The sequence below is a fragment of the Narcine bancroftii genome, chromosome 8 (genome assembly GCF_036971445.1).
Source record: "Narcine bancroftii isolate sNarBan1 chromosome 8, sNarBan1.hap1, whole genome shotgun sequence".
In the NCBI taxonomy this organism is placed as follows: Eukaryota; Metazoa; Chordata; class Chondrichthyes; order Torpediniformes; family Narcinidae; genus Narcine; species Narcine bancroftii.
The window spans coordinates 137,490,163-137,516,784 of NC_091476.1; the positions used below are offsets into that span (position 1 = coordinate 137,490,163).

A 26,622-nucleotide genomic window follows, 5' to 3' on the forward strand; every position below is an offset into this window, starting at 1 on the left:
ATTTTAAGGTATTCAAGTTGTAATAAGCAACTAGCAGCATATTTTAATTCCTGTGTGGATTTTTAAACTAAATCCTTTTATAGTTTTTACATGTAAGAAATAAATATAGGTTCCCATGATTTGACAACTTTTACATTTTAAAAAGATGGAATATCACTAATACTTTACTTTTGATTGAAATATTAACATTTAAGTAACTAAATTGGTGTCTGTATGCTTTAGAAAATGTTGAGAGTAGTTTTGATTTTTTTAAAGGTAATTTTCAGTGTTTTTAACATTTTCCTAAGAATCTTAATGTGAAGCTAATTGTTTTGACGAAGAAGGGTAAAAATCTGGAAAATTAGTTTAATCACTGATATATGATATTTCAAAAGGAGACATCCATAGATAAATGTTTAAATAATTTCTTTACTCTTGTTAGCATTTTTGGAGATGGTATTCTTAACTGTCAGGGCAGGAAATATTACTGTATAATCCTGCTGTCCTGATCATTTTCTCAGAATTGCCCCCTGTACCCTTCACATGCTTATGCTTACTGCATCAAAATGTAGAGGTTTATCTTGCTGGCCAAGAGTATCCTGGACTAATCCTGGCATCGTAGTTTGAACTGCAGTGCTGCCTCTGGCTGTGCATGAGGAAGCCCAGTTCCTCAACATTACCCTAAATGCTTTGACAGCAAAATCCCATGCCTAATTTTTCCAACTAAGGTTTGTCAGCATCATTTTACAGGTTACTGTTACTGACTTTAAGGAACTTATTAAACTATTAAAATTGAGATAAGCAAATTTAAAACAAAGTATACAAATTAAAAAAAAACTAAACATTTTTATTTTTAAGAAAAGCTTTCAGTATAATTTGATTCCAACTTCAAATACATTTTTAATTTAAGTATAGACAGAGGAGAATAATAGACCTAGTTAGTGTTTTAGAAATAATGCAGTTGAGATCTAAAAGAACACAGACAATTACATTGGACCATAAATTTTCTCAAAAGGTTTGCTTCCTGAAAAAAATACTGGGGATTATGATAGACAATTTTGAGATGATCTTGAAAATAATTTCAATTTGCTGTACCATGTAGTAATTTGGAGAAACATTAAATTAACTTTGATTGAATTTAGCATGTTTAATTCCTTGATGATACTGATACGTGGCGTTAGTTCAGCTAACCTGAAGTTATTTTGCTGCTGATTTACGTTTGATGCTTAATGGATAATGTTTACAGAAAAATCTGAAGCTTGACTGTATTATAAATTGGTGAATCTTCTCAAGTTTGCACGGTTCATCTTATCTGCACAAGGTTCTAGCCTGTTTCATACAGAGTAACACTGAGGCAAATCAATAATTAGCTGCCAAATTTCCCAAGTCGAAATATCATAGCTGGAATTTATCCACTTATGCCATATTGTAATCTATTTTCATTTAACTTGATTAATAGCGTGCAAGTGAACTTTGCTCTGGAGTTAGTGTATTTGGACCAGAAATTAATTGACGTAATTCAAAAACAAGTTTAATACCTAGCTGTTGAAAATTACCTACTATGGTGTAATGTAATTTTGTGGACATTTGAGTATCTTGCCATATGCTGTGAAATTTCTCGTCTTATTTTCCTACAGCGATTTGTGTTCTTCCAAATACATTTCTTGTGTGGTTAAAAATCCCCCAAATGATGTCAAGAGAAATACAATATTCAATTTTCTCAATTTCACTGATCTGAACAAGGACTGTTTTTACCCACTCACAGAACAGTCATGTTTTGCGAATGCTATTTCCGTGAAGCTGCTGTTTAAAAGAATAGCACTCTAACTGCAGTTCTCATTAAGACCCCTGATCTCTTGTGTCCTCAATTACAATCTCAAGTGCATCTCTGAAATGCCTTTCCCAAGAGGTTAGGATCATGATTTCACTCATCGTCGTAACCTTGGAAATATTCCAGGGTGTTGCTGTTGAACTCTACATATCGCAGTTTGTTTTCATCACTGATTAAGGAGCTCAACCAGACGCCTGCTTTTCCAACTGCCCAGATAAGCAAGCATTCAGAGATCTAACTGAGAAGTCCATGGCAACCCCCTTCTAGGAGCACCTGGCTGAGGGCTTGGAGAGTTTTTGTGGCTCCATGCGAAAATAACATCTCTTGGTTTTTTTTAACTGGTCTGCCTAGATCCCAGAGTTTCCAACAACAGTCTTCCAGTCCACCCCCAGTTAACTAGCATGCGCTTGTTTAGTAGCAATACTCTCTAAATCTAAAAGAATTATATTGTGTGTCCCTGAAGAATTGGCTGCAATGATCACTCTTCTGTGATACTTTGAGGATGGCAAGGATTGGCAGCTCATCGGCACAGAAGGCCACATTGAAATTGATAATGTCAGTTTTAGGATACAGGAAAATCTGACAATGCTACTGCAGTTTTGTATGTTTACTATAATGTAATAATACAATGAAATTTTTGATCATTTTGAATTTGACCTTGTTTGCTGATTGCATTTATTTCCTTTCAGAATGTGAACATTTAATTCGACATATGCTTGTGCTAGACCCAAGCAAACGCCTATCTGTGGAACAGATCTGCAGACATAAATGGATGAAAATAGGTGATCCTGATCCAGAATTTGACCGGGTAAGGATAATTCCATACCTATGTACAGTACTCTGCACTGAACAAAGGAATTCTCATCAATTCTATGTTCTCTCTCTTCTTTTTGTGTAAGTTGTTATCTCTAAAGTGCTCAGCAAGTCCCTTTTGATTGTTTTTCCACGTATCTACACTAAAGGGTAATGTAGAGTCGTCAATTACCCAATCTGCCTCGTCTTGATATGTGGAAGGCAGCAGGGTCACCTGGTGAAAACCATATGATCATAGAGAGAATGTGCAAGCTCTACACTGACGATGTCCCTGGGCTTCCTCTATCCCACTATGAAAACATTCACTTTTTAAAAACAAAACTACTGTTGAAAAGAAAAGGAAAACACGATCACAGATCCCATACCGTAAATGCTATTTTATGGCAACTGGACAGCTAATTTGATTTCTCTGGCTAAATGTAAAACATTTTTCAAACTAAACAGTGGATCGGTGAAGATAGAATTGTTTCTTTACATTTGAAGATGGAATTGAATATCAGACTTCCTCAGCTTATCTCATTTCCAGTTTTAAAAATTAATCTTTGGACATCAGTGAAAAAAGTAAATTCAAAATCTTGTGATGAAATCACTTGATATGGATATGGAACCATGTGTTTCATCAATGGCTTCTATTCTGTGGCCAGTGTTTCACTATGATTTTTCACTAAGTAACTCCAGGTTGAATTTAGAAGACATTGATTGCGTTGATAGCAGCCATGATGTTACAACCATGACAGCTGACCCCAGAAATTTTGACACTAAAAAGGAAACATACTGTTAAAATTGGGCAAGGAATAGTTATAATGATAAATGATAAATGGGTGACAGATTTCACCAAAATCAATTAATATCAAGGTTGTGAAAAGGACACCGAAGAACTGGGAATAAAAATGAAAATGCTTTTTTACTGCTCGTGTTGATACCAGTTATGAATTGTATGCAGTTTAATACAGAGCATCAGTTATGAAAAGTTTTTTTCCCCCCTACATTCACTGCATGAGTAATGAGTGCTTATGTTGTGAGAAAAAGAAATAGAAACGATTAAAATCCTTATCATGTCAGTTTTGCTTGGTGCTCGTACCTCTCCTCTAAGAATGCTATCAGTTCAAATCCAAACATTTAAGTAAAGCCAAATCTCACACTGAATAGCACAGAACATGTTGGATGTGTTTCCATCATAATCTATGCCAAGTTTACTTCTGCCATCAAGGTCATGAATTGAAGATTATGAAAGTTCTCCCAGTGTCTCACCAACATTAATCTTTTATCCAATCTCCCCAAAATCAAATTAAATATAGAAATATTTGCACTTGCATAGTACATTTCACAACTTCAGGATGTTCCAGATGCTTCAAGGTCAACCATTGTATATATTGCAAGGGACAATAGACAAATAAAATTACAAGCTTTTAGAGGTGGTTGGGAAATAAATGTTGACCAGGAAACAGCATCTCTTGTGTTCTCCTGATTTTAGAAATAATAATTCTGATGTGGAGCACTGCATTGGACTGCACAGTGCTCTCACGGTCCATGTTATGCACCTGCTTGCTGTGCACATTTGCTTATATCAACAAATAAATGTACTAAAAGTATTTAATTGACTGTCATGGGCCTTGGTAAGTCCTAAGGAGATGGAAAGTATGATAACCATCTCTCATGAAATGGTCCTCCCATTCTGCATCCAGATGATTTAAATTCTACTCCTACCTTAAGGCAAGTATAAAAGAGGTGGACAGCAGAAGAGATTCAAAGGCTTCTTAAAATCTAATATGAAAAAATGTAACATCAACATCAATAATTGGGAAACCAATGCCAAGGACAGGAAACTCTGGCAAACTACCATCTGAGAAGGAACAGCAACTCTTGAAGCCAACAGATGTGCAGAACTAGAAGAAAAGAGAAGTAAATGGAAAGAGAGGCAGCAACAATCAAAGCCTGATCTGCCATCTGGAACTACTTGTCCTGAATGCAGAAGATATTTCAAAGCCAAGATTGGACTCCTAAGCCACTTGAGAGCCCATAAATAGATCAACGGAACGAAATCTATCATCCTCGACCTCGAGGCTTAGCCACGACGACGATGATTTAAATTTAAGAATCCACACTTATTTTTTACTTTTAACTGTTTTATTTATGAAAACATATTTAACTGTTTTTATTCATTCAATAAGCCTATAAAATTTCCAGTTAATGTGGTTAAAATGCAAAATACTGTAAAGTTGAAGGCAATTTATCTTTAATTATGTTAATACTTTTCATAGTTAATAACAGAATCTAAGCAAGTCAAAGTAGAAATCAAGACGGAGCCTCTGAATGAGCAGGTACTCGTGTACATGACGGAATTGGGTTTGGAGAGAGAACGCACACTACAGGTATCATGACAATATTTTATTTTGTGTTTATCTATTGTACCAAGTGCATGTAGTTATTCATTTATTAAACTTTGAACTTTTATCTATTTATTGACATTGGCATTGATTTTCTACTTGAATTGCCAAGAGCAACTAGTTTCCAAGTGCAGTACACAAAAGAGCTGGAGAAACTCCTCATCCTTAGGAAGTAAAAGGCAGCCACATCTTTGGGCCTGAGCCCTTCCTCAGGCATACTAAAAATCAGGTAGATGTCTAAACAAAAAGAAGTAAGAGGGGGTAGAGCACAGGTGAGAGGGAGTAAGTGGATACAGGTGGGAGGGTAGAAGAGAAACAAGTTGAGAAGTAAGGGGGAGGACTAGGAAAGTTAACTCTCTGATAGGAGAAAGGAGATGGAAGAAGAGAGACAGGGATGAAAGAAAGAGAGAGAAAAGGGCTTAATGGAAATTGGAGGTCTAGGTTACAAGTTGTAGATTACCATTGGAATCATGATCAGAAAATAGCTCACTGAACGCTGCAGGTATTAAGATATTGATCTAGCTTTAAGTAAGAATAAATTGTTATTGTTTACCAATCTGATTCTTTGCAAGTCAGATTGACTTGAGCTATAATTTTATTTCTAGTCATTGAAGACAGATGCCTATGATCACTTTAGTGCAATTTACAGTCTGCTGAGTGACAAGCTAAAACGGCATAAGACATTGCGCATCTCTGCACCTCCAAGTGTTCCTCGCTCAATGCCCTTTCAGTCTCCTGCAAGTGTCCAGGTAAAGTACCAATAAGATCCATAGATTTGTGGCTTATGTTGCTAAATGTTGCATGATCATCTTTGGTAAAATTAATGAGGAAGTGCAGTGAAGATTCAATAGAATGGTTCCAGGATGGCTGGTTTTCACTTAGAAATCTGTTAAACTCTGCCACAAAGATATTCAAAGAATCTGCTTTCACATATTTTACTTTCATAATTCTAATATCATACATTTTAATAGAACCATTTGAATGCATTCTCAAACAATGGACTGATCTGCTATTCAGAAAAAAGAAATGCATGGTGTACATCACATCTGTTTGTTTGCTCACTTTCATTCTGCATTTTATTAAAAAACAGATGTGGTGAATTTAGCTTCAATAAATTAATATGGTTTTGAAAGCCAAGAAGTTTTCATAGAAATACTTTCATGCGAATTCTGATAATTAAGGAAAAAATTTAAACAGTGCTTATATTGGTTAATTATGAGAGTTTTTAATATTGTTTATTTTAAAGCATTTTAAAGATAGATGTTCTTCCTTACATTCATTCTTTTTGAGCAAGTTTCTTCAAGTCTTACAACTCAAAAGGAGAGCTGTGGAAATTCATTCTTTTGATTTTATCTTATAAATGTCTTAATCTGGAGAACATGTTCAGCTTTGAATATAATCATTACTTTTGCTCACAGTGGTACATTTCCCACTCAAGTAAATATTACAATTGTGAATTTAGTTCGATTTTTCAAGCTTTAATTTTGCCTATTACGTGTATTGGCGCTACTCTGTCAAAGAATACCAAGGGATTTGAGAAATAGCATATCTGGAGAGCAATCTAATCCTGTGAGCGACTTCCTTAAAATGGTAAAGCTGTGATCAGAATGTTTCTACCTTGGTAGTACAGAGTCCAGACAGATCACAGATGAATTTTTCCCTAATGTCTGGCATCTTAAGATACATAATCTTTATAAATGTTATTATATAGGAAAATGTGATATAACATATCAATTCTGAATGAAATGTAATATTTTAGTGGGAAATAAAAGCACATAAATAGTTAGAAAAGCAAATTATGACCTAACCAATCTATTTAATCTCTTATTATGTCATGGTATGAAGACTATGTGATTCTGCTTTTTATGGCAAGAAACATGACTGAACAGCAATCAATGCTGTCAAAGAAAGCAATAAACAATTCGAGAATAAAATCATAAAAAGCCAGAAATACTCAGCAGAGAAGGCTTCATCCTTGAATTAACATTTTGTGTTAATAATGTTCCATCAGAATCTGACCTGATGGAAGGTTCTGAACTTGAGAAATTGGCTCTTTTTTTCCCCCCTCTCCATAGACCCTAATCTGTTGAGACTTTTCAAAATTTTCTGTTTCTATTCATAATTTCTAGTATCTGTGCTGACTTTCTGATTTTTGAAACTGCTTTCTAAAAGAGCGAAAGAAAGAGAGAGAGGGAAAGAGATAGAGACACAACTCTCATCAGTGACATTTGAGATACTTTTGGAGCATTAGATTCAAGTTTGGCTGTGCAGCTTAATTTTGAGTCGTTAAAAGTATAAGTGAGTGATCACATGTCATTCCTATAATTTCATTCCCAAGATGTTAAGTATTGATGTGACATCATTTTCTTTTATACTGAGGGACTTTAACAAAGTAAATAATTTTGTCCATGAAACATCCTTCTTACAAAATAGCAGATGGTTGCAGCCTGAGCTACCATTATGTATGGAGTGCTTTGTTAGAAGAATATAACAACTTAAGGGCATAAAAAGGGTTTTAAATCAAATCAGAATTTATTGTCATGAACAAGTCATGAAATCCATTGTTTTGTGGCAGCGTCACAGTGCAAACGTTCATATTATAACCATCTTAAAACATTACTATAAAAAATAATAGTGCTTGAAAAGTAAGGCAGTGTCTTTGGTTCATTGATTGTTCAGGAATCTGATGGCAACAGGGAAGAAGTTGTCCTTGTGTCATTGAGTCTTTAGGTTCCTGTTTTTTTCCCCTGATGTTAGCAGAGTGAAGAAGGCATGGCCAGGGTGGTGGTGGGGTGTTTGAGGATCTGCTTTTTTAAGACACGGCCTCAATGGGGTAAAGTCTGGTGCCTGTGATATTGTAGGCCGAGTTAACAACCTCTGGAGTTGATTCTTTTTCAATCTTTTTATTAATGATATAGGTAAATAATACATGAGGAGAATAGGAGTACATAATCAAGAAGGGAAAAAATATATATAATCTGCTAAAACCCCACCTAATCTAAGAAAGAGTAACAAAATGAAGACTGGGCAGCCTATCCTGAGAATTAATTCATAAAAATTAATTGTATGGTCTTCACCAACAAAGAGAAAAGAAATAAAATTAAATATAGTACAGAAGGAAAAATAATTATACTAAGTCATGTAGAAATAATTTATAAAAGGTCTCCAAGTCTCTTCAAGTTTAACAGAAGTATCAAATGTATGACTCCTAACTTTCTCTAAGTTTAAATATGACATAATTTGAGAGAACCATTGAGTCAAAGTAGAATCTTCCCATTTAATTAAAATAGCTCTTCTAGCCAACAACGTAAAAAAGGCTGCAACCCAATGTGGAAGTGCGACCTTCTAGAATTTATTCTTGTCCTGAGAGTTGGTGCCTCTATACCAAGCAGCAATGCAACCAGCCAGAATGCTCTCTACAGTACACATGTAGAAGTTTACAAAAGTCTTTGGTGAAAGACTGAATCTCCTCAGACACCTCACAAAGTATAGCCGCTGGTAAGCCTTCTTTGTGATTGCATCAACATAGAGGTTCCAGTACAGATCCTTGGAGATGTTGAATACTAAAATCCGATTAGTACCTTAACTCTTCCAGTTTCAAAATATGTTTTGAACAACTGTAGTTCTGCCTTTCTTTTCTCAAAAACTGCTTTGTCCAAGAATCTTATTGGCTTCTGCTTTGGATATGGCAAATTGCGTATTTTCTGGAGCTTAAGGGTTTTAACAAATGAACAGAAATTTGAATAATTCTTCAATGAATTCTTGTGAAAAATGCTAATAAATATTTCAGTTATTTTCTCTGTACTACCTCTTCTAATAACAGAAAAATATTTTCTCATTACCAACTTCAGCAGTTAATATTAGGTTCTCTTTGTATCTAGTAATTATTTCAACTTATTCTAGAAAATATTCTTTCCTTTTCCCTGCAGCTTTTGTCCCTTTTGTTAAACAATTTTAATTCACTAATTTTAATAGCAATATTCTGATTCATTCTGCATTTTAAAAAGTATATGCTTTCCACAAGATTAGGTGCAAAAACATTTTAAAAATGATCTTATTGAGGTCATAAACACTAGAAGATCACCTGTCAGTGGGTTGAATAAAGGAAGGGGATGAGTCAGCGTACAGGAGGGAGATTGGAAACTTGGCTGAATGATGCACCAACAACAACCTTGCACTCAATGTCATCAAAACTAAGGAGTTGATTGTTGACTTCAGGAAAGGAAAGCCAGAGGTTTACAATCCAGTGATCATTGGTGATCAGAGGTGGAGAGGATTAGCAAATTTAACTTGAAAGTCACTATCTCGGAGGATCTTTCCTGGACCCAACACACAAGTGGCATTGTGAAGAAAGCATGTCAGCACCTCTACTTCCTCAGGAGTTTTCGGTATGACATCTGAAACCCTGGCAAATTTCTACTGAGGTGTGGTAGAAAGTGTGTTGACCAGCTGCATAATAGTCTGGTATGGAAGCACCAATACTCCTGAGCTTAAAGCCCTCCAGAAGGTAGTGGACACAACCCAGGACATCACAGGCAAAACCCTCCCCACTATTGAATACATCTACAGGGAGTGCTGCCATTGGAGAGCAGCAGCAATCATTAAAGTCCCACACCACCCAGCACATGCTCTGTTCCAGCTGCTGTCATCAGGAAAGAGGTATAGGTGCCATAAGGGTCGCATCACCAGGTTTACTACTATCAGACTCCTCACTCAATGACAAACTCAATCAGAGATTCATTTAAGGACTCTTACTTGTGCACTTTATTGATTTTTCTTTTTGTTTTCTCTCTCTATTGCACAGTCAGTTTGTTTACAGTTCTTTCTTTGTTTACATGTTTTATGGTGTGTACAATTTATTTTTCGCACTATCAATTAGTGGTAATTCTGCCACACCCACCAAAAAAAGGAATGTCTGGGTTACATGCGATGTCATGGATGTACTCTGAAACAAGAAATCTAATAATATTAGCTGAGATTTTATTCATAATTTTCATTATATTCTGAAAATGTAATGTTATTTGGACATATCCTTGTTATCTCACTCACTTTGGTCCTGTTGGGTCTTCAATTATTTGCCATCTGCAATTTGTGCTATTTAATTTCCCACCTTCAATATTCTTCATTTCTTATTGAAATCAAGCCTCTTATTTTAGAACACAGTGAATCTTTTATTATGGAATGCATCACTAATTTCAGCTTATTTCTAATATTTGGATGTTTATTAACATTGCCCTTTTGTCACTGTATATTTGTTTGCCTGGATCAGCATTTTTTTCTCTTTGTCCTTCTTACCCTTTCTGATATTTAAAGTTGAATCTCATTGACCATTTTACAGTCAGCACACTATCTTGTTCATCTTTTCTATTTGTTATGTACTTCTAAAATATTTCGAATTATGATTGTACATTAAGAAAGCTAATGTTTTCTAAGGTATCTGAACGGAAACCTTCGGAAGTTTAATCGTTTGAATTTTTAGGTTGAGATCAGAAGTGTGAAGGAACTGATCACTTCTTTTCTGTTTTTTCATGTGGTCAATAAACCAGGCTGAGCAGACGAGTAACACATTGAGTTTAAATGTGCCACAAGTGCAGCTCATCAACCCAGAGAACCAGATAGTCCAGGTTGGTTATGACACTCATTACATTGTTGGATGTTCTATTGTAAATGCAGACTGTTCCATTTATTTTGTCTCTTTAGTCATTGATCATTTTTGTGACGCTGCTCATGGTTACACAAAATTAAAAATACTCAGAATTGATTTTATTATTTTGAGGAAAATGATTTTATCATTATGTTTCATGTATATAAAAGAATGAAAAAAATAATCACAAAAATTCTCTGGTGATAATCAGCAAGTTTCATTTTGCAAGTTATTTGAAACTTTTGAAATTATTTGAAAGGGTTATCTTTGCTGGGAAAAAAAAACAATTTCACGAGTGTGCTTAACTTATTTTATTGATGGTCAATAGAAACTACCAGAGACTAAACTTTTACACTTTGACATCAGTTCTACAAGCAACAATTTAAAAAAAAAAAATGAATAAAAGTAAACCTGACACAAGAACATTTGGAGAAAAGACCATTTGGACCATCAAACGCCCTCACTTAATTTCTTAAAACCCAACTAATGATTGCCTTCACCACGAGAGAATCTAACACCCTCATCATAAAATTCTGTTTTGACAAAGCCAGTATAATTAATATTCTCAGACCAGCCATGTAAATGTCTTGGTTACAAGAGCTCTGTAGCAAGTGACTCACCTCACAAACACCCCCCCCCCCACCCCCAAATATGTATATTTTCTCCACTTACAAACTGCAAAAAAGGATTTTTAATTCTCCTTAATTTTATTTCCAGAATTAGCGCTGTTCTCACAACACTCAAGAATCTCAATACCACCTAGAACAATGCTGGCTGCTTTATTGTTCTCCTATCCCTTTACCAAGAGTGATCGTTGCCACAAAATCAACTGCACACAAGATGCCTTTAGTAGCTCAGCATAGCTTCTTTCTATGAAGGCATTTCCCCAAAGTCAAGAGCAACAGTGAAGTAGGAAGTCACCTCCAGCAGTTTATCCTCCTTTATACCATGCTGTCTGTCTCAGCAAAATATTGCTGTTAATTTATCATCCCTGAATCAAAATCCTCGAGTCAGGTACCTGACAGCAATATGGACTACAGTGGTTTATGAAGGCTGGTGACCACCACTCTCTCAGTGGCTATTAGATGTGGCAAAAATGTTGGTTTTGTTAGGAATAACACCTGTCTTTGAAGTTTAAAAATATTTACCTCTGTTTACCTGAGCCACTTGAGATTGCTCAAGTAGATCTGTTATTTTCTTTGTAATTTTTCTCATTTTCTAATGAAAAAATGTTTTGATAATATAGTGGGAATATTTATTAACTTCATAGTATTGAGAAATAGAAAGGATGTTTTGTAATACCATACTGTCTACAATGACATTTTCTACTCAAAGAGATTACTTTTTAAGAAACTAAGTACAGATTTTTGTATGACTTATGAAGTATCCCCAAAGAATCAGTGTTTAGAAGCCTGTTAATATAATTTGCAGGTGGAGGTTTTTATTGTCCACAGAGTCTAAATTCAGTTTGGAATTGAAATACCAGCTTCGGCCTGATTATGATGAATGAGATTAATGCTAATAACTTATGCTGTTATTGCTGTTTGTTCCTTTTCAGACTGATGGTAACATGAATTTAGATAGCGATGAAGGCGAAGAGCCATCACCAGAAGCATTGGCGCGTTATCTCTCCATGAGGAGACATACTGTTGGTGTTGCTGATCCCAGGTTGGTGCTGGTATCTATGTATATTTGTCAATGTAACCAAAATAATTAAATGCCTGTACATGTAAATTCAATAAAAAATGAAAATGAGATTATCTCCACACATAGTTTGGTTTGCTCTTGTTTTTGGAAAAATATGATAAGACAAACATATGAACTGGAGGAAAAGTCATTTAATTTCTCATTTTTGTCTTTATCAGATGTATCAAGTACAAGAACAATATACATGAAACCAATTTACTTTTAGATTTTAAGGAGATTATTTTCAAAAATAAATGTATAATTCTTGTGCAGATGTGAAAATTGTATTGCAGTTAAGACTGGGAGAGGCAAGAAGAAGAAAAGGAAAATAAGTTGTGTAGGTTGGGAAATGTATTTTACAAGAAAATTTTGCAAACTGAGTTGTACAGATTCAGACATGAATTAGCATCAGTGCATTAACAGCTTTGCAGAGATGTGGTGAGAATCAGTAGAAGGAGTAAGGTACATTTGAAAACTGAGGATATGGAGAGTTTGAACAGAGGAGAAATAATGTACTCTATATAAAAAAAGGTACTTTTTTTGTTTTCTTTTTTTTTAAACTTTATTTATTCATTGAAAAAACAAATAATATATGACATATACAGCAATTAAACATGAACATGAACATTTTTTTTATATATAGAAAAAAAGAAAGAAAAAGAAAAGAAAAGGATCCCCCCCCCACCTCAGCCAACTCTCTTAAGGAGAGCCATAAAAAAGAAAGAATATTTAAAAAAAAGAGTTAAATATACATGTTAAAATCTAATCAATATAAATTGAAATGTAAATATTCCGAGTATAACAGCCACTCATTAATAAAAAAAATTATAATTATCATGTGAAACATACATAATTTTTTCCATTATTAAACAATATTTCATCTCATTATGTCATCTATTAATATCATTCATATTTGTATCTTTCCATGTACTAGCAATACATTTTTTCGCTACGGATAAAGTTAAATATACAAAAGCAAGCTGAAACTTATCTAATCCCAAGCCTTTCAGAGGCTGCAAACTACCCAATAAAAATACTGTTGGATCTAAAACTATTTTAATCTTATACAGATATTCTAAAAATGATTGAATTTTCTTCCAAAAAGATTGTATATGTATACATAACCAAACAGCATGAAAAAAAATTCCAACCGTATCACCACATCTAAAGCACAAATCTGATTCATTAAAACCATATTTAATTTTTTTTTTAATGTTAGAGGATTAAATAGTACGATTAAACGTAAGCGAGTCTTGGCGTATATTAAGAAAATGAAAATTGATATTGCCTTTTTACAAGAAAAACCTACTTTTTGAACTGAAACTATTTATTTCATAAATCAACAGTTAAAAATATTTTGCTCGCAAAATTGCTGCCTTCATGTTTTTAAAGAAGTGTAGCTGAGCCCTATTGGCTTAGTGGATAAAGGATGATTAAGTGGAGCATAGTGTTCTTGTGCAGAGACGTTCCAGTTAAAGAAATGAATCAATTTATTCTGCCAGAATGATGACGTAGACTTTATAACTGATCTTAGTGATCTTGTGCTGGGAAACTGTACATTTTCTCTCTGTAATTGCAATCAAGTGAATCTTTTAAGCAAATATCTGCGTGTAAACAATATGAAAACCTGATCTAGTCCAGCAATGATTCTACACATTCCTTAGAACCTAGTAGGCATATAGATTACAGATACTTACACCTTGACCCTAGTATCTAGATTATCAGATGAAGTAACCACTATCATACATGTACAACATTAAAAATCTAAGTTTGAAAGAAAGTAATTAAGTGTATAGAGCAGTGGTTCTCAACCTTTTACTTTCTACTCACATCCCACTTTAAGTATTCCCTATGCCATAAGTGTTCTGTGATTAGTAAGGGATTGCTTAAGATGGGATGTGGGTGGAAAGAGAAAGTTTGAAAACCACTGTTTTAATTGTTTTAATTGACTCGTTATGTGCACGGTTTCATAACTTCAAAGCAAGTGGGCCAATGACAATTTTTCTCAAGCAAAATGGTTCAGTAATAATTGGGTTTAGAGCGGTGATTCTCAACCTTCCCTTCCCACTCACATACCACTGTAAGCAATCCCTTGCTATTCACAGAGCACCGATGGCATAGGGATTACTTAAAATGGTATGTGATGAGTGGAAAGAAAAAGGTTGAGAACCACAGGTATAGAGAAACCAAATAATAAAATTAAAATTGTGATTATTTTGTTATATAGAACTGAAGTTCCAGAAGATCTGCAGAAATGCCACTTGCCTGGTTTTCCACGAACTCTGCCTCAGGCTCCTTTCCTGCAAGTTGTTCAAAATGTTAATTTAATGCAGAACATGCTTCCCACGCAGAACTTGCAGCCAGCCACACAGCTGGAGTACAAGGTATGGATACCTTTGCTTAAAAATTCTCAATAAATAATGAATGAGATTTCACTATAAGCTAAATGTCACTAGAGTTCCAGTGCTGGAAGCGCCAACCAGTTATCAATGTTGATCCTAGAAATTTTGTAACCAGAATTCTTGGTCCTCAGAGTGCCTTGCAAGTTATAAAAATAAGGTGTGAAATCTCTCATGGTGATCCACAAGTCAAAGTTACCTTCACCGGGAACTTGAAAGTACTGCAATCATCTGTAGAGTGTTCAGATAAATTGTGCACATCTTAAGTGGTTTACAAGATGAAAGTAGTTGCATTGTGAATCTTGATTCTAAGTATTATGCATATTCGTATATAAACCAAAGGAATAAGCATAATTTCTTCTTATTGGACAGTTTCTCCGTGTTGAGATGTCTTACTTCCACCCCAAATTTGGGTTCTGAGGTGACTAATGAGGCCAATATGGGAACTGTAGACTCCTCTTTATAATGAGCTGGTGGTGGATGATTTGAATTGCAGCGGGACAGTTCATGAGGGAGTCTACTTCCTGTACCTTGAGCTTCTCATACCGCTATTCCTAATGTTCCTCCTCCACTTTGAGTGGTCATAAACCAGTGATTCCCATAGTCAATGGGTATGTTGCATTTCTTTAAGGAAGCTTCAAGCACATCTTTAAACATTTTCCTCTATTCACCTGGTAATCCTTGCCTATAAATATATATGCCAGCTCAAGCACAAAAATCCTTGCCCTTCCCTCCTCTTGCTTTCTCACCCACTTCTTGCTTTGGTCCATTTCTTAACACCTGAACATGGCTGCATTCTGGGTATTTTCCCCAGCACATCGAACAATGCTGATCCCACCCTTTAATGAGTCTGCAGTATCATCAAGAACTTGCCTGACGTGAGTTTCTAGATGGAAATCCATATTGTGTAGCTGTTGATTTTTAAAATATTTTTATTGATTCTAATAAAGACTTTATTAAAAGGAGTGAATTAGGTATTATGGGCTTCACTTGTACAATATTGTTTTGGATGCTGTGTAAAAATGTGCATTTGTAAAATGCATCTTTCAAATCATGTGAATTTCTTGCACCCTTTTTAATTCATGAGTTACTTTCAGGCTAACATTAATTGTATCTCTCAAATGAGTTGATAATGAGGCATTTTCTCCAACCACCACAGCTGCAATGTTAGTGGAAGGAAATGGGTTCTGCAATTCTGACCTATTGAAGGAATATTATGGCTAAATCAGAATTAAGCAGTTCAAAAAATCATTCAGCACCATGTAAATGACAATGCTCTCCAACATTTATACTTCAAGCTACATAGGTTTATCATCTGTGATGACTTCAGGTTATTGATACTGCAATTTTTTGATGGTATTGACCATCATGGGGAAATAGTAAGACTCTCTTTTCAGACGTGTCATTGCTTGATATATTTTGTATATACATTACTTGCCATTTATTAACTCAAGCCTGAGTGCTGGATAGCCTTTTTTTTAATGCATTGCATAATAAAATCAAGCACTTTCAATTTGCAAAAGAAAACCCATTTTCTTATAAACTACAATGAATATTTGTTCGTAAAGTAATTTAAGAGAAGAAAAATAAACTTAATGTAGAAAAGACAAAGAAAGTAAAACACGAAAATCTGCAGAAATTATAGTTGAAGTAAGAACACAATGCTGGAGAAACTCAGGTCAAACAGAGTCCTTTATATAGCAAATATAAAATTGCATAATTACATTTTATCTCTATTACCTTTTGCCTTTGTGAATGTCTGCCTTCTTCCACAAATGTAGCTTCCTCACCACTACCATCAACTCAGCCCTCACCCACATATCCTTCATTTCCCACTCATTTGTTCTGGTCCCCTCTGCCCCCAGATGCAACAGACACAGGATTTCCCTTGTCTATGCCTATTACCCCACCAGTCTCCACATCCAACACATTATCCTCTGGAATTTCCAGCTCTTACAACACGATCCCACTAACAGGCACATCTTCCCCTTTCCTCCCCTCTCTGCCTTCCATAGGGAGCACTCTCTCCGTGACTCCCTCATGCACTCATCCCTCCCCACCAATCACCCATCCCATCACCTTTCTGTGGACTGAGGAGGTGCCGCATTTGTGCCAACACCTCGTCCCTCACCACAGTCCCGGACCCCAAACAGGCCTTTCAAGTGAAGCAACACTTCACTTGTGTATCTGCAGGATTGATCTATTGCACCTGGTGCTTCCTTAGTGTCCTTCTATACATTGAAGAGACTGGACGTAGACTGGGAGATCGCTTAGCTGAGCATGTTCACTCTGTCCGCACCAGTGACAGGGACCTCCCAGAGGCCAATCATTTCAGTTCTGCATCACACACTCATACTCATGTCTGTCCATGGCCACATGTACTATCCCACCAAGATCACCTGTAAATTGGAGGAGCAACACCTAACTTTCTGTCTGGGTACTCTCCAGCCGGATGGCATTAGCATTGACTTTTCTAGTTTCTGCTAACCTGATCCCCTTCTCCATGTCAGCTCTCCACCTCGTTCCCTCTCTGTTCACCTAGCCATTTCTCGCCCCCTTGCTTGCTGCTATGCCCTCCCTCCCTTCTTCACCTATTACCTCCTGCCTTTGTGACCATGCCTTCTCCCTCATTCCTTTATTCAATTTCTGCTGACATTTCTCCATACCTTGATGAAGGGCTCAAGCCTGAAACATTGGTTATGTTATTTTATCTTTGCTATTGCTGTGTTTCTCAAGCATTGTGTTTTTACATAAAGATACGCAATCTCCACCTATTAGTGTACCTCCTTGCCTGTGGGACTGTGTACCTCCATCTGCCCCTCCCCCCACCGTTTTGTTTGGGTGCCTGCCAACATTTTGTCATACTTTGATGACGGACTCCAGCCCGAAACTTTGGATATGTATCTTTAATTTTTTTCTTCATAAAGTACACTGTTTGATCTGCTGATCATTCTCAAGCATTGTGTTTTTTTACCTCAATCATGGTGTCTGCAGACTTTCATGTTTTAAAGCATAAAGGCATTCAGTTGTACAAAATTATTGGAACTCCAGAAATCATGAACATGAAGGCCTATTTTCCCTTGCATGTGCAGACTTTCATGTTTTACTGAAAAATAAACCTGATATTTGCAAATCTCAACCTAAGTTATGAGTTAAAAATACGACACAAACTCACCATTTCGTTCTTCATAGTGAAGTACTTCATCATTGTGCTAGAGTGTAAAGTATTACATTGCAACAACTGTATCCCTGTCTCCTGTTTCCCTAATGTTTTGAATGGATTGAGCCATCTATGATGCAGTACAAGGGAACCTGCTTACCCTCACAGAGATGGCACAGTAACTGTTTGAAAACTTTAAGAACAACCAGCAAATATTTTCTCTGTGTCACCAAGCATAATAGCCCAAATTTCGACTTTGCACGTGTATCATTTAATTCTTCTTTGATATCTTTTTCACCTTTTTTATTTGGCTTCCTCCATTGTTTTTTTATTATCTTCCATTTTGATATTAAATTGATTTCCTGATTTTTTTTTTTGTTTTCAATTCAAAATAAATTATTGGATCTCATAATGACAAATTTATTTGAAAATAAAACAATTAAGGGAGAGATGCTATAGTTTATTGGCATAATTTCTAGTCAAGAAGTTCTCATAATTTTAATTGTATGCATGCACATTTCCTCAGGAACAATCTTTACTTCAACCTCTAACTCTACAATTGCTAAATGGTATGGGTCCCCTTGGTCGTCGTGCTTCTGATGGTGGAGCTAACATCCAGTTGCATGCTCAACAGTTACTGAAACGTCCAAGAGGCCCTTCACCTTTGGTCACCATGAATTCAGTAAGTAATATTCATAAAGATCCATATTGATAATGAGCTAACATGAAGAGTAAGAAATTAAGGGAGCTAGTATTATTATTTAGATATAAACCATTCAATCTGCACTGCTAAGAATGTGGTAGAACTTAAAATATCTGATTATTTTCTTAGCTTGACTTTGGGATTCTGATCATTCAGTATTTCTGAAGAGACTGTTGAATTTGAATGAATGATCAGATGTATTAGTGAGCATCTGCTTCTGAAAACAACATTTCCCTCTTTTTTGGAAAAAATTATTTTTCATTTGCATCAATATGTACATATAAATTCTTCATACAATATTATAAAAATGATACAAAATAATATTTTTTTTCTTTTTATCCCCCTCCCTCCCCCTCCCCAAAGAAAAAAAGAGAAAACACCTGAATTTATTTATCATTCACTATTCACATATTTCTAGCATATTATTCCTTCCTGTACATATTAATTGGCAGGAGTGGGTGTTATGGATGATGTGGATGGTCTCTTATTGATGAGATCCATATATGGTTTCCAAATCATATAAAAATTCTCAGGTTGATTTCTTAAATTATAAGTAATGTTTTCCAATGGTATTCAGTTTTGAATTTCCCTATGTCATCTATTCAACCGTATAAAATTATCTGACTTCCATGTTACTGCCATACATTTCACTGCCACCACTATTGCTACACTCAAAAATTTTTGTTGATATTTGTCTAACTTCAATTTAGTATCAATGTCATATAAATCACTAAGCAAAAACATTCTGAGATCTTTTGGTATCTATCTTCATAATTTCTCCCAATAATATATTCAAATCTTCCCAAAATTTTCCACTTTTTCACAAAACCAAACTGCATAAATGTAATAAAGTTCCTGTTTCTTTGTTACATCTGAAACATTTGTCAGAACAATTTGAATTGAGTCCTTATAATTTATACGGAGTAGTACAATTGGTGTAAAAAAAAAAAAAAAATTATATTGTACCATTATATTATAGCCGAATGCTACAAAGAAGCACACATACTCGCAGTGTGGAAGGTTAAGCTCTGATATTTATTGAGGCTGGAATGGCTCCTTTTATACAGTTGGAGTTCCCACCATTTGTTTGATTGGCTGACATCAGGTGCATGAATAACAATAGTGGACGGGAACATTCTTGTATGTGAATATCCTTCTTCCCCAGACTGTTATTGATCTGGGTAGCTTGGCCATTTTAGGACTGCTGGTCTTGTACTGGCCCAGCTTTCAACCGTGCTGGTTCGCTGTGTTAAGGGACGTTTTACAGTGTGTAATGCTGCTGTTTATTACTGCGCATGCTGCGCGATCTACCAGCTCGTTCTCCACGGTGGCGGTCCACCACAATCTAACAGTAATTGTATTAGTTACACTCTTCTGACATAATCTTGACCAGACCTCATCATGAATTTTTATATTGAAATCTTTTTCCCATTTTTTTTAAAACTTAAATAGTTCCTTTTGCTGCATTGTCTTGTAATTATATGTACATATTAGTATAAATTTCTCAATAATTGAATGAATTATTAAATACTCAAATGGGCTCTGTTCCGGAAGTCTAAAATGTGCGCCTAATTTCTTTTTTAAATATGATTTGATGAAAAAAATAGTTTTATTTGGTGTATTGTATTTCTCTCAAAAGTCAAGAAAAAAGATTCTAAGAAGCAATCTTTTATCCTCTTTATCCCATTATTGTGCCAGATATCAAAGAAAGGATTATTTAAAGTAAAAGGAAAAAGTGGATTTTGCTTTAACATCATCTTAGCTATTTGATGGTTCTTAATTCCAGCAATGAGCTCTCTGAACCCTTCTCCATTAACAATGGTGTGAAGCAAGGCTGCGTTCTTGCACCAACCCTCTTTTCAATCTTCTTCAGCATGATGCTGAAATAAGCCATGAAAGACCTCAACAATGAAGACGCTGTTTACATCCGGTACCGCACGGATGGCAGTCTCTTCAATCTGATGCGCCTGCAAGCTCACACCAAGACACAAGAGCAACTTGTCTGTGAACTACTCTTTGCAGACGATGCCGCTTTAGTTGCCCATTCAGAGCCAACTCTTCAGCACTTGATGTCCCATTTTGCGGAAACTGCCAAAATGTTTGGCCTGGAAGTCAGCCTGAAGAAAACGGAGGTCCTCCATCAGCCAGCTCCCCACCATGACTACCAGCCCCCCCACATCTCCATCGGGCACACAAAACTCAAAACGGTCAACCAGTTTACCTATCTCGGCTGTACCATTTCATCGGATGCAAGGATCGACAACGAGATAGACAACAGACTCGCCAAGGCAAATAGCGCCTTTGGAAGACTACACAAAAGAGTCTGGAAAAACAACCAACTGAAAAACCTCACAAAGATTACCGTATATAGAGCCGTTGTCATACCCACACTCCTGTTCGGCTCTGAATCATGGGTCCTCTACCGGCATCACCTACAGCTCCTAGAACACTTCCACCAGCATCGTCTCCGCTCCATCCTCAACATTCATTGGAGCGACTTCATCTCCAACATCGAAGTACTCGAGATGGCAGAGGCCGACAGCATTGAATCCATGCTGCTGAAGATCAAACTGCGCTGGGTATGTCACATCTCCAGAATGGAGGACCATCGCCTTCCCAAGATCGTGTTATATGGCAAGCTCTCCACTGGCCATCGAGACAGAGGTGCACCAAAGAAGAGGTTCAAGGACTGCCTAAAGAAATCTCTTGGTGCCTGCCACATTGACCACCGCCACTGGGCTGATAACGCCTCAAACCGTGCATCTTGGCGCCTCACTGACAAAAGACAAAGGAGGAAAAACCCAACACCCAACCCTAACCAACCAATTTTCCTTTGCAACCGCTGCATCCGTGTCTGCCTGTCCTGCATCGGACTTGTCAGCCACAAACGAGCCTGCAACTGACGTGGACATTACCCCTCCATAAATCTTCGCCCGCGAATCCAAGCCAAAGAAGAATTCCTATTTGTATATGAATTCCATTCCATACTTTGAATAATTGTTTTAAAATTGGTACTCCTTTCAAAAGTTCCTTGTTCCATTTATACAAAAAATGTTCTGGATTAGTTTCTCCTATATTTTTCATTTTAATATGTACCCACACTGTCTTCTCCCCAATTTGATACAGGAGGATAGAAACTTTAATTGAGCTGCTTTATAATAATTTTTTAAAATTTGGCAACCGTAATCCTCCATGATCAAATTTCCAAGTTAGTTTTTCCAAAGCTATCCTTGGCATTTTATGATGCCAAATAAATTTTATTATACTTTTATTTAATTCTTAAAAAAATTTCATTGGTATAGGAATGGGTAACAATTAATAGATATTGCAACCTCAGAAAAATATTCATCTTTATACAATTTACCTTTCCAATTAAAATTATTGGTAAATCTTTCCATCTCTTTAAATCTTCATTTTTTTTGTAATTGTAGATAATTCAATTTAAATAAATTATTTAAATTTTTATCAATATTAATTCCTAAAAAATTAATTGCTTCCTTTTGCTGCTTAAACTTCATCACCTGCTTACTTAATGAATATTCCCCATCATTCATAGAGATCACTTCACTCTTTCCTACTTTGACTTTATATGCCAATCGTACATTTTTTTTTCAATTATATTTCTGGTTCTGTAAGATATAATGTAACATAATTTGCAAACAAGTTTATTTTATGTTCTCTATCTTCTATCATTAAAAACCCTTGATCTCAGTATCTCTTATCACTTCTGCCAATGGTTCTATAGCCAATATAAAAATGGTGATAATGGGCATCCTTGTCTTGATGACCTTTCTAATGGAAAATGTTTAGATATTTACCTATTTGTGACCACCTTAGCTTTTTGATGATTATGCAAAGCTCTTATGCAATTTATAAAATCATTAAGAATTCCAAAATCAAACAGTACTTTAAATAAAAAGTCCCATTCTAGTCTATAAAATGCTTTTTCTGTGTCTAAAGCCACTGCTACTGCTGGTATTTTTTCTTTTTGGGCTACATTTAATAAATTTATAAATTTAACTATATTGTCTGCAGATCTATGTTTAATAAAACCAGTCAGATCCACATTTATCAATTTAGGTAAATATTTAGTTAATCTGTTAGCTAATAATTTGGATACAATTTAATAATCTGTATTTAATATTGATATTGGACTTTAAGAAGATGGTAATAAAGGATATTTCCCTTTTTTGGAATGACTTACTAATATTGTTTTAAAAGATTCTGGTAAGTTGTTAGAGGCTCTCATTTGATCAAAAAGTCCCATTAAAAACAAGAAGTACAACTCCTTAAATTCTTTATAAAACTCCAGAGAGAAATTGTCCTCTCCCAGAGTCTTATTATTTGACAAAGACATCAAAATACTTCAACATTGGTAAAGGAATTGGATAATTTCATTTTTTTTTCATCAACATTTAATTCAGATAATGTAACTTGTGATAGATATTCATCTATTTTTTCCCCGTCTTCTAAAGATTTAGACTGATTTAATTGTTCATAAAATTCCTAAATTATTATTAATTTCTTGCATTTTATATGTAATTTGACCAGTTTCTCTTTTTGTTGCTATTATTGTTCTTAATAATTGCTCCACTTTGAGTTGCCATGCTAAAACTTTATGGGCTCTGTCGTGTGCGCAGTACATCTCTTTCTACTTTATAAGATTGTATTGTATAAATTTCAATTTTCTTGATTCCAATAATCTTCATTGCTCTTCATATTTATGAACATGCAATTCCTTTTCTAAATGCAACATATATTTTTCTAATTGACCTACTTTCATATATTCCTTCTTTATTTTAGATGTGTAACTTATTATTTGTCCTCTTAAGTAGGCTTTCATAGATACCCATATAATAAATTTATTTGCTAGAGCATTCATTAATTTCTTGAAAAAACTTTATCTGTTGTCTCATAAATTCACAAAAGTCCTTCCTCTTTAAAAGTACTGTATTAAATTTCCATCTATAACTTAAATTTTGTTCTTCTTCCAACACAATTGACATCACTAAAGGTGAATGATCTAATAATATTCTTGCTTGATATTCAATTTTCTGAACTCTAGCTTCTAACTATGTAGAGACTAAAAAGATATTAATACATGAAATTATAGAAGGCATTGGTGAGGCCAAATTTGGAGTACTGTGTACAGTTTTGGTCACCAAATTATAGGAAAGATATAAACAAAATAGAGAGAGTACAGAGAAGGTTCACAAGAATGTTGACAGGATTTCAAGGTTTGAGTTATAGGGAAAGGTTGTGTAGACTAGGGCTTATTTCTCTGGAGCGTAGAAGATTGGGGGGGACTTGATAGAGGTGTTTAAGATTTTAAAAGGGACAGACAGAGTAAATGTGGATAGGCTTTTTCAATTAAGAGTGGGGGAGATTCAAACTAGAGGGCATGGTTTAAGATTGAAGGGGGAAAATTATAAAGGGAACATGAGGGGAAATTTCTTTACGCAAAGGGTGGTAGGGATGTGGAATGAGCTTCCGGCAGACGTAGTTGAGGCGGGATCATTGGTTACATTTAAGGATAGACTGGATAGTTACATGGAGAGGTGAGGACTGGAGGGGTATGGACCGGGTGCTGGTCAGTGGGACTAGGAGGGTGGGAATTTGTTGTGGCATGGACTAGTAGGGCCGAACTGGCCTGTTCTGTGCTGTAAGTGGTTATATGGTTATATGAATACATCTTGTGTCTAAAAGATAAAAAGAATTGTCTATTAACAAGTCTCATCTCATTCATTAAATCTGACACAATTTTAACTACTTTATTTTAAGCAATGTTTCCACCAAGTTTTGAATCAAAAGTAAAATAAAAATCTCCACCCATTATTATTTTCCCCTGGGCATTTGATAATTACATAAAAATATCTTGTATAAATTTCCCATCATCCATATTTGGTGCATATATATTCATTAATGACCAATATTCTGAATAAATTTGACAATTAATCATTACATATCTCCCTGCTTTATCTATAGTTGTATCCAATATTTTAATTAGTAAATTTTTATCTATTGATATAACTACTCCTCTGGCCTTGGAATTAAATGAAGAAGCCAATACAGATCCAATCCAATCTCTTTTAAACTTCGCATGTTCTATTTCAGTCAAATGAGTTTCCTGCAAAAAAGCTATATCTACTTTAATCTTTTTTATATAATTTAAATTTTCTTTTCCATTTTATTGGATTCTGAATTCCATTAATATTAATACTAATAAAATTCAATTTTCCTGCCATTAAGTACTAACATTTCCCCTTCATTTTCTCTTGGATAATGACCATCTGCCTGAAATGTTTTTTTTAAACTACCATCTATTACCTATTTAAAATTGGCAGTCCACTTTTCAATGGATCAATAGCTTCAGCCTATATTGTTTCCAAACTTATGGGTCCTACCACTGAGAGAGCCACCCTTTCCCCCATCAATTCTCACCTTTTCTCTCCTCACCTATCCATGTTCAATTATCGCATTTTGCCTGTTGGTCTGTGCTCCTCCCCCTTCCCTTTTTCTCCCTTCTACCCAGTCTTTTAATTCAGGCACCTGCCTGCTTTTTATTTGTACCTTGAAGAAGACCTCGGACCTGAAACATCAATAATATCTCTTTATCTCCTGTGGACACTGCGAGACCTACTGAGTTTCTCCAACATTTCTGTGATGTCCATATTGTTTAATCTTTCTAGCTTACAGTCTCTAAAGATTAATCAATAGATTTTTTTTCCCTTGCCAGTAGGCAACATACTGGGCAATTGCTATCATGATTCATAAATTTGCAGAGGTCACATTATTTATAATGTTGTAAGTTGTAAGTATCATGTATTAAAGATTTTGCTAATTTCTTGATATGCTTCTCAGGACTGTTGCCTGTAATTCACCACCAGCTGACATCCCAATCCAATCTTTTGGGAGACCATTTGCTCCTAAAACTGTCTTGCAACGTTGTACACTCATTTTTCTTTATTGAGAATATAGTTTACCCAAACTATACTATGTTTAAATTTAGAGAAAATTAGAAACTCTGTCTATGAATCCCCTTCTAAGTTTGAGTTAACCTGGCGACCATTTATTCAATATTTTCATTTGTGGTGAGTTGATCTGGCTCTGTTTTCTTTTTATGATTATGTATGATAATTGGGCTGTTAGATGAGATCGGAGTGATCGGCGTGGTTTAGCTATATCGGTAGGTTTTTTTTTAAGTTTTTAATTCAGATTTGTTTTTTCTTCCTTTTTGGGGTTTTTTTTCTCTCTTTTTTATATATTTTTATTAATTATATCATTTTTTTTAGAGATAGTTCATACTCTAAACTGATCAAAAAAATTTTTTATGATATATTTTTATTCTGCAATATTATTGTTTAATATCTCTGTATTAATTCGTTATTTACTATGTATTTTTCATATCTCTTTGAACTGTATGTGTTTATAAATTATAATAATAATAAAAAGATTGGAAAAGAAAGAAAGAGAATATAAAAATTGGGATATTCAGTTGTCCAAAACATTGGTTTGACATATAGCAGGAATGATGTGGTATCCATAGAAGGGGTGCCAAAGGGATTAATCAGGATATGCCTGGAATGGAGGGTTGTAGTTGTAAGGAGAGATTGGATAAGCTGAGGTTGAGGAGTGACCTTGCTGAGGTTTACAAAATTATGAGGGATATAGATAAAGTAGATGGATGAATCTTTTTCCCAGGGAAGGAAAATCTGGAACTAGAGGGCACAGGCTTAAGGTGTGAGGGGAGCAATTTAAAAAAAAAAAAAGATGTGAGTGGTATGTCTTTGACAGAGAAGATGGTGAATAGTTGAAGTATCCTGTCATCTAGGTAGTGGTGAAGGCAAATATTATTGCAGCCTTTAAAAATCATTTAGACCGATACTTGAATAGGAAAAGTGTATCAGAATATTGGCCTAATGTGGGCAAATGGGTTTAGTATAGATAGCATCCTGACCAGCTTGCACTCAAGGGCCCACTTCTGAGCATATCTTTATTTAGTTGTTGGTTCCTTTTGCTG

General features: G+C 35.2%; 1 protein-coding gene across 10 annotated transcripts in view; it reads left to right on the forward strand.

Moving 5' to 3' along the window:
* The window catches only part of sik3 (SIK family kinase 3), a 249,474-nt gene that overhangs the window by 183,663 nt on the left and 39,189 nt on the right, over positions 1-26,622 (forward strand). For all 10 annotated transcript variants that reach the window (XM_069894969.1, XM_069894971.1, XM_069894972.1 and 7 more), the window contains 7 exons: positions 2,500-2,618; positions 4,885-4,995; positions 5,616-5,759; positions 10,557-10,634; positions 12,213-12,322; positions 14,568-14,724; positions 18,426-18,581. In XM_069894969.1, the coding sequence (XP_069751070.1) occupies positions 2,500-2,618; positions 4,885-4,995; positions 5,616-5,759; positions 10,557-10,634; positions 12,213-12,322; positions 14,568-14,724; positions 18,426-18,581 (875 nt within the window). The remainder of the gene's footprint in view (positions 1-2,499; positions 2,619-4,884; positions 4,996-5,615; positions 5,760-10,556; positions 10,635-12,212; positions 12,323-14,567; positions 14,725-18,425; positions 18,582-26,622) is intronic.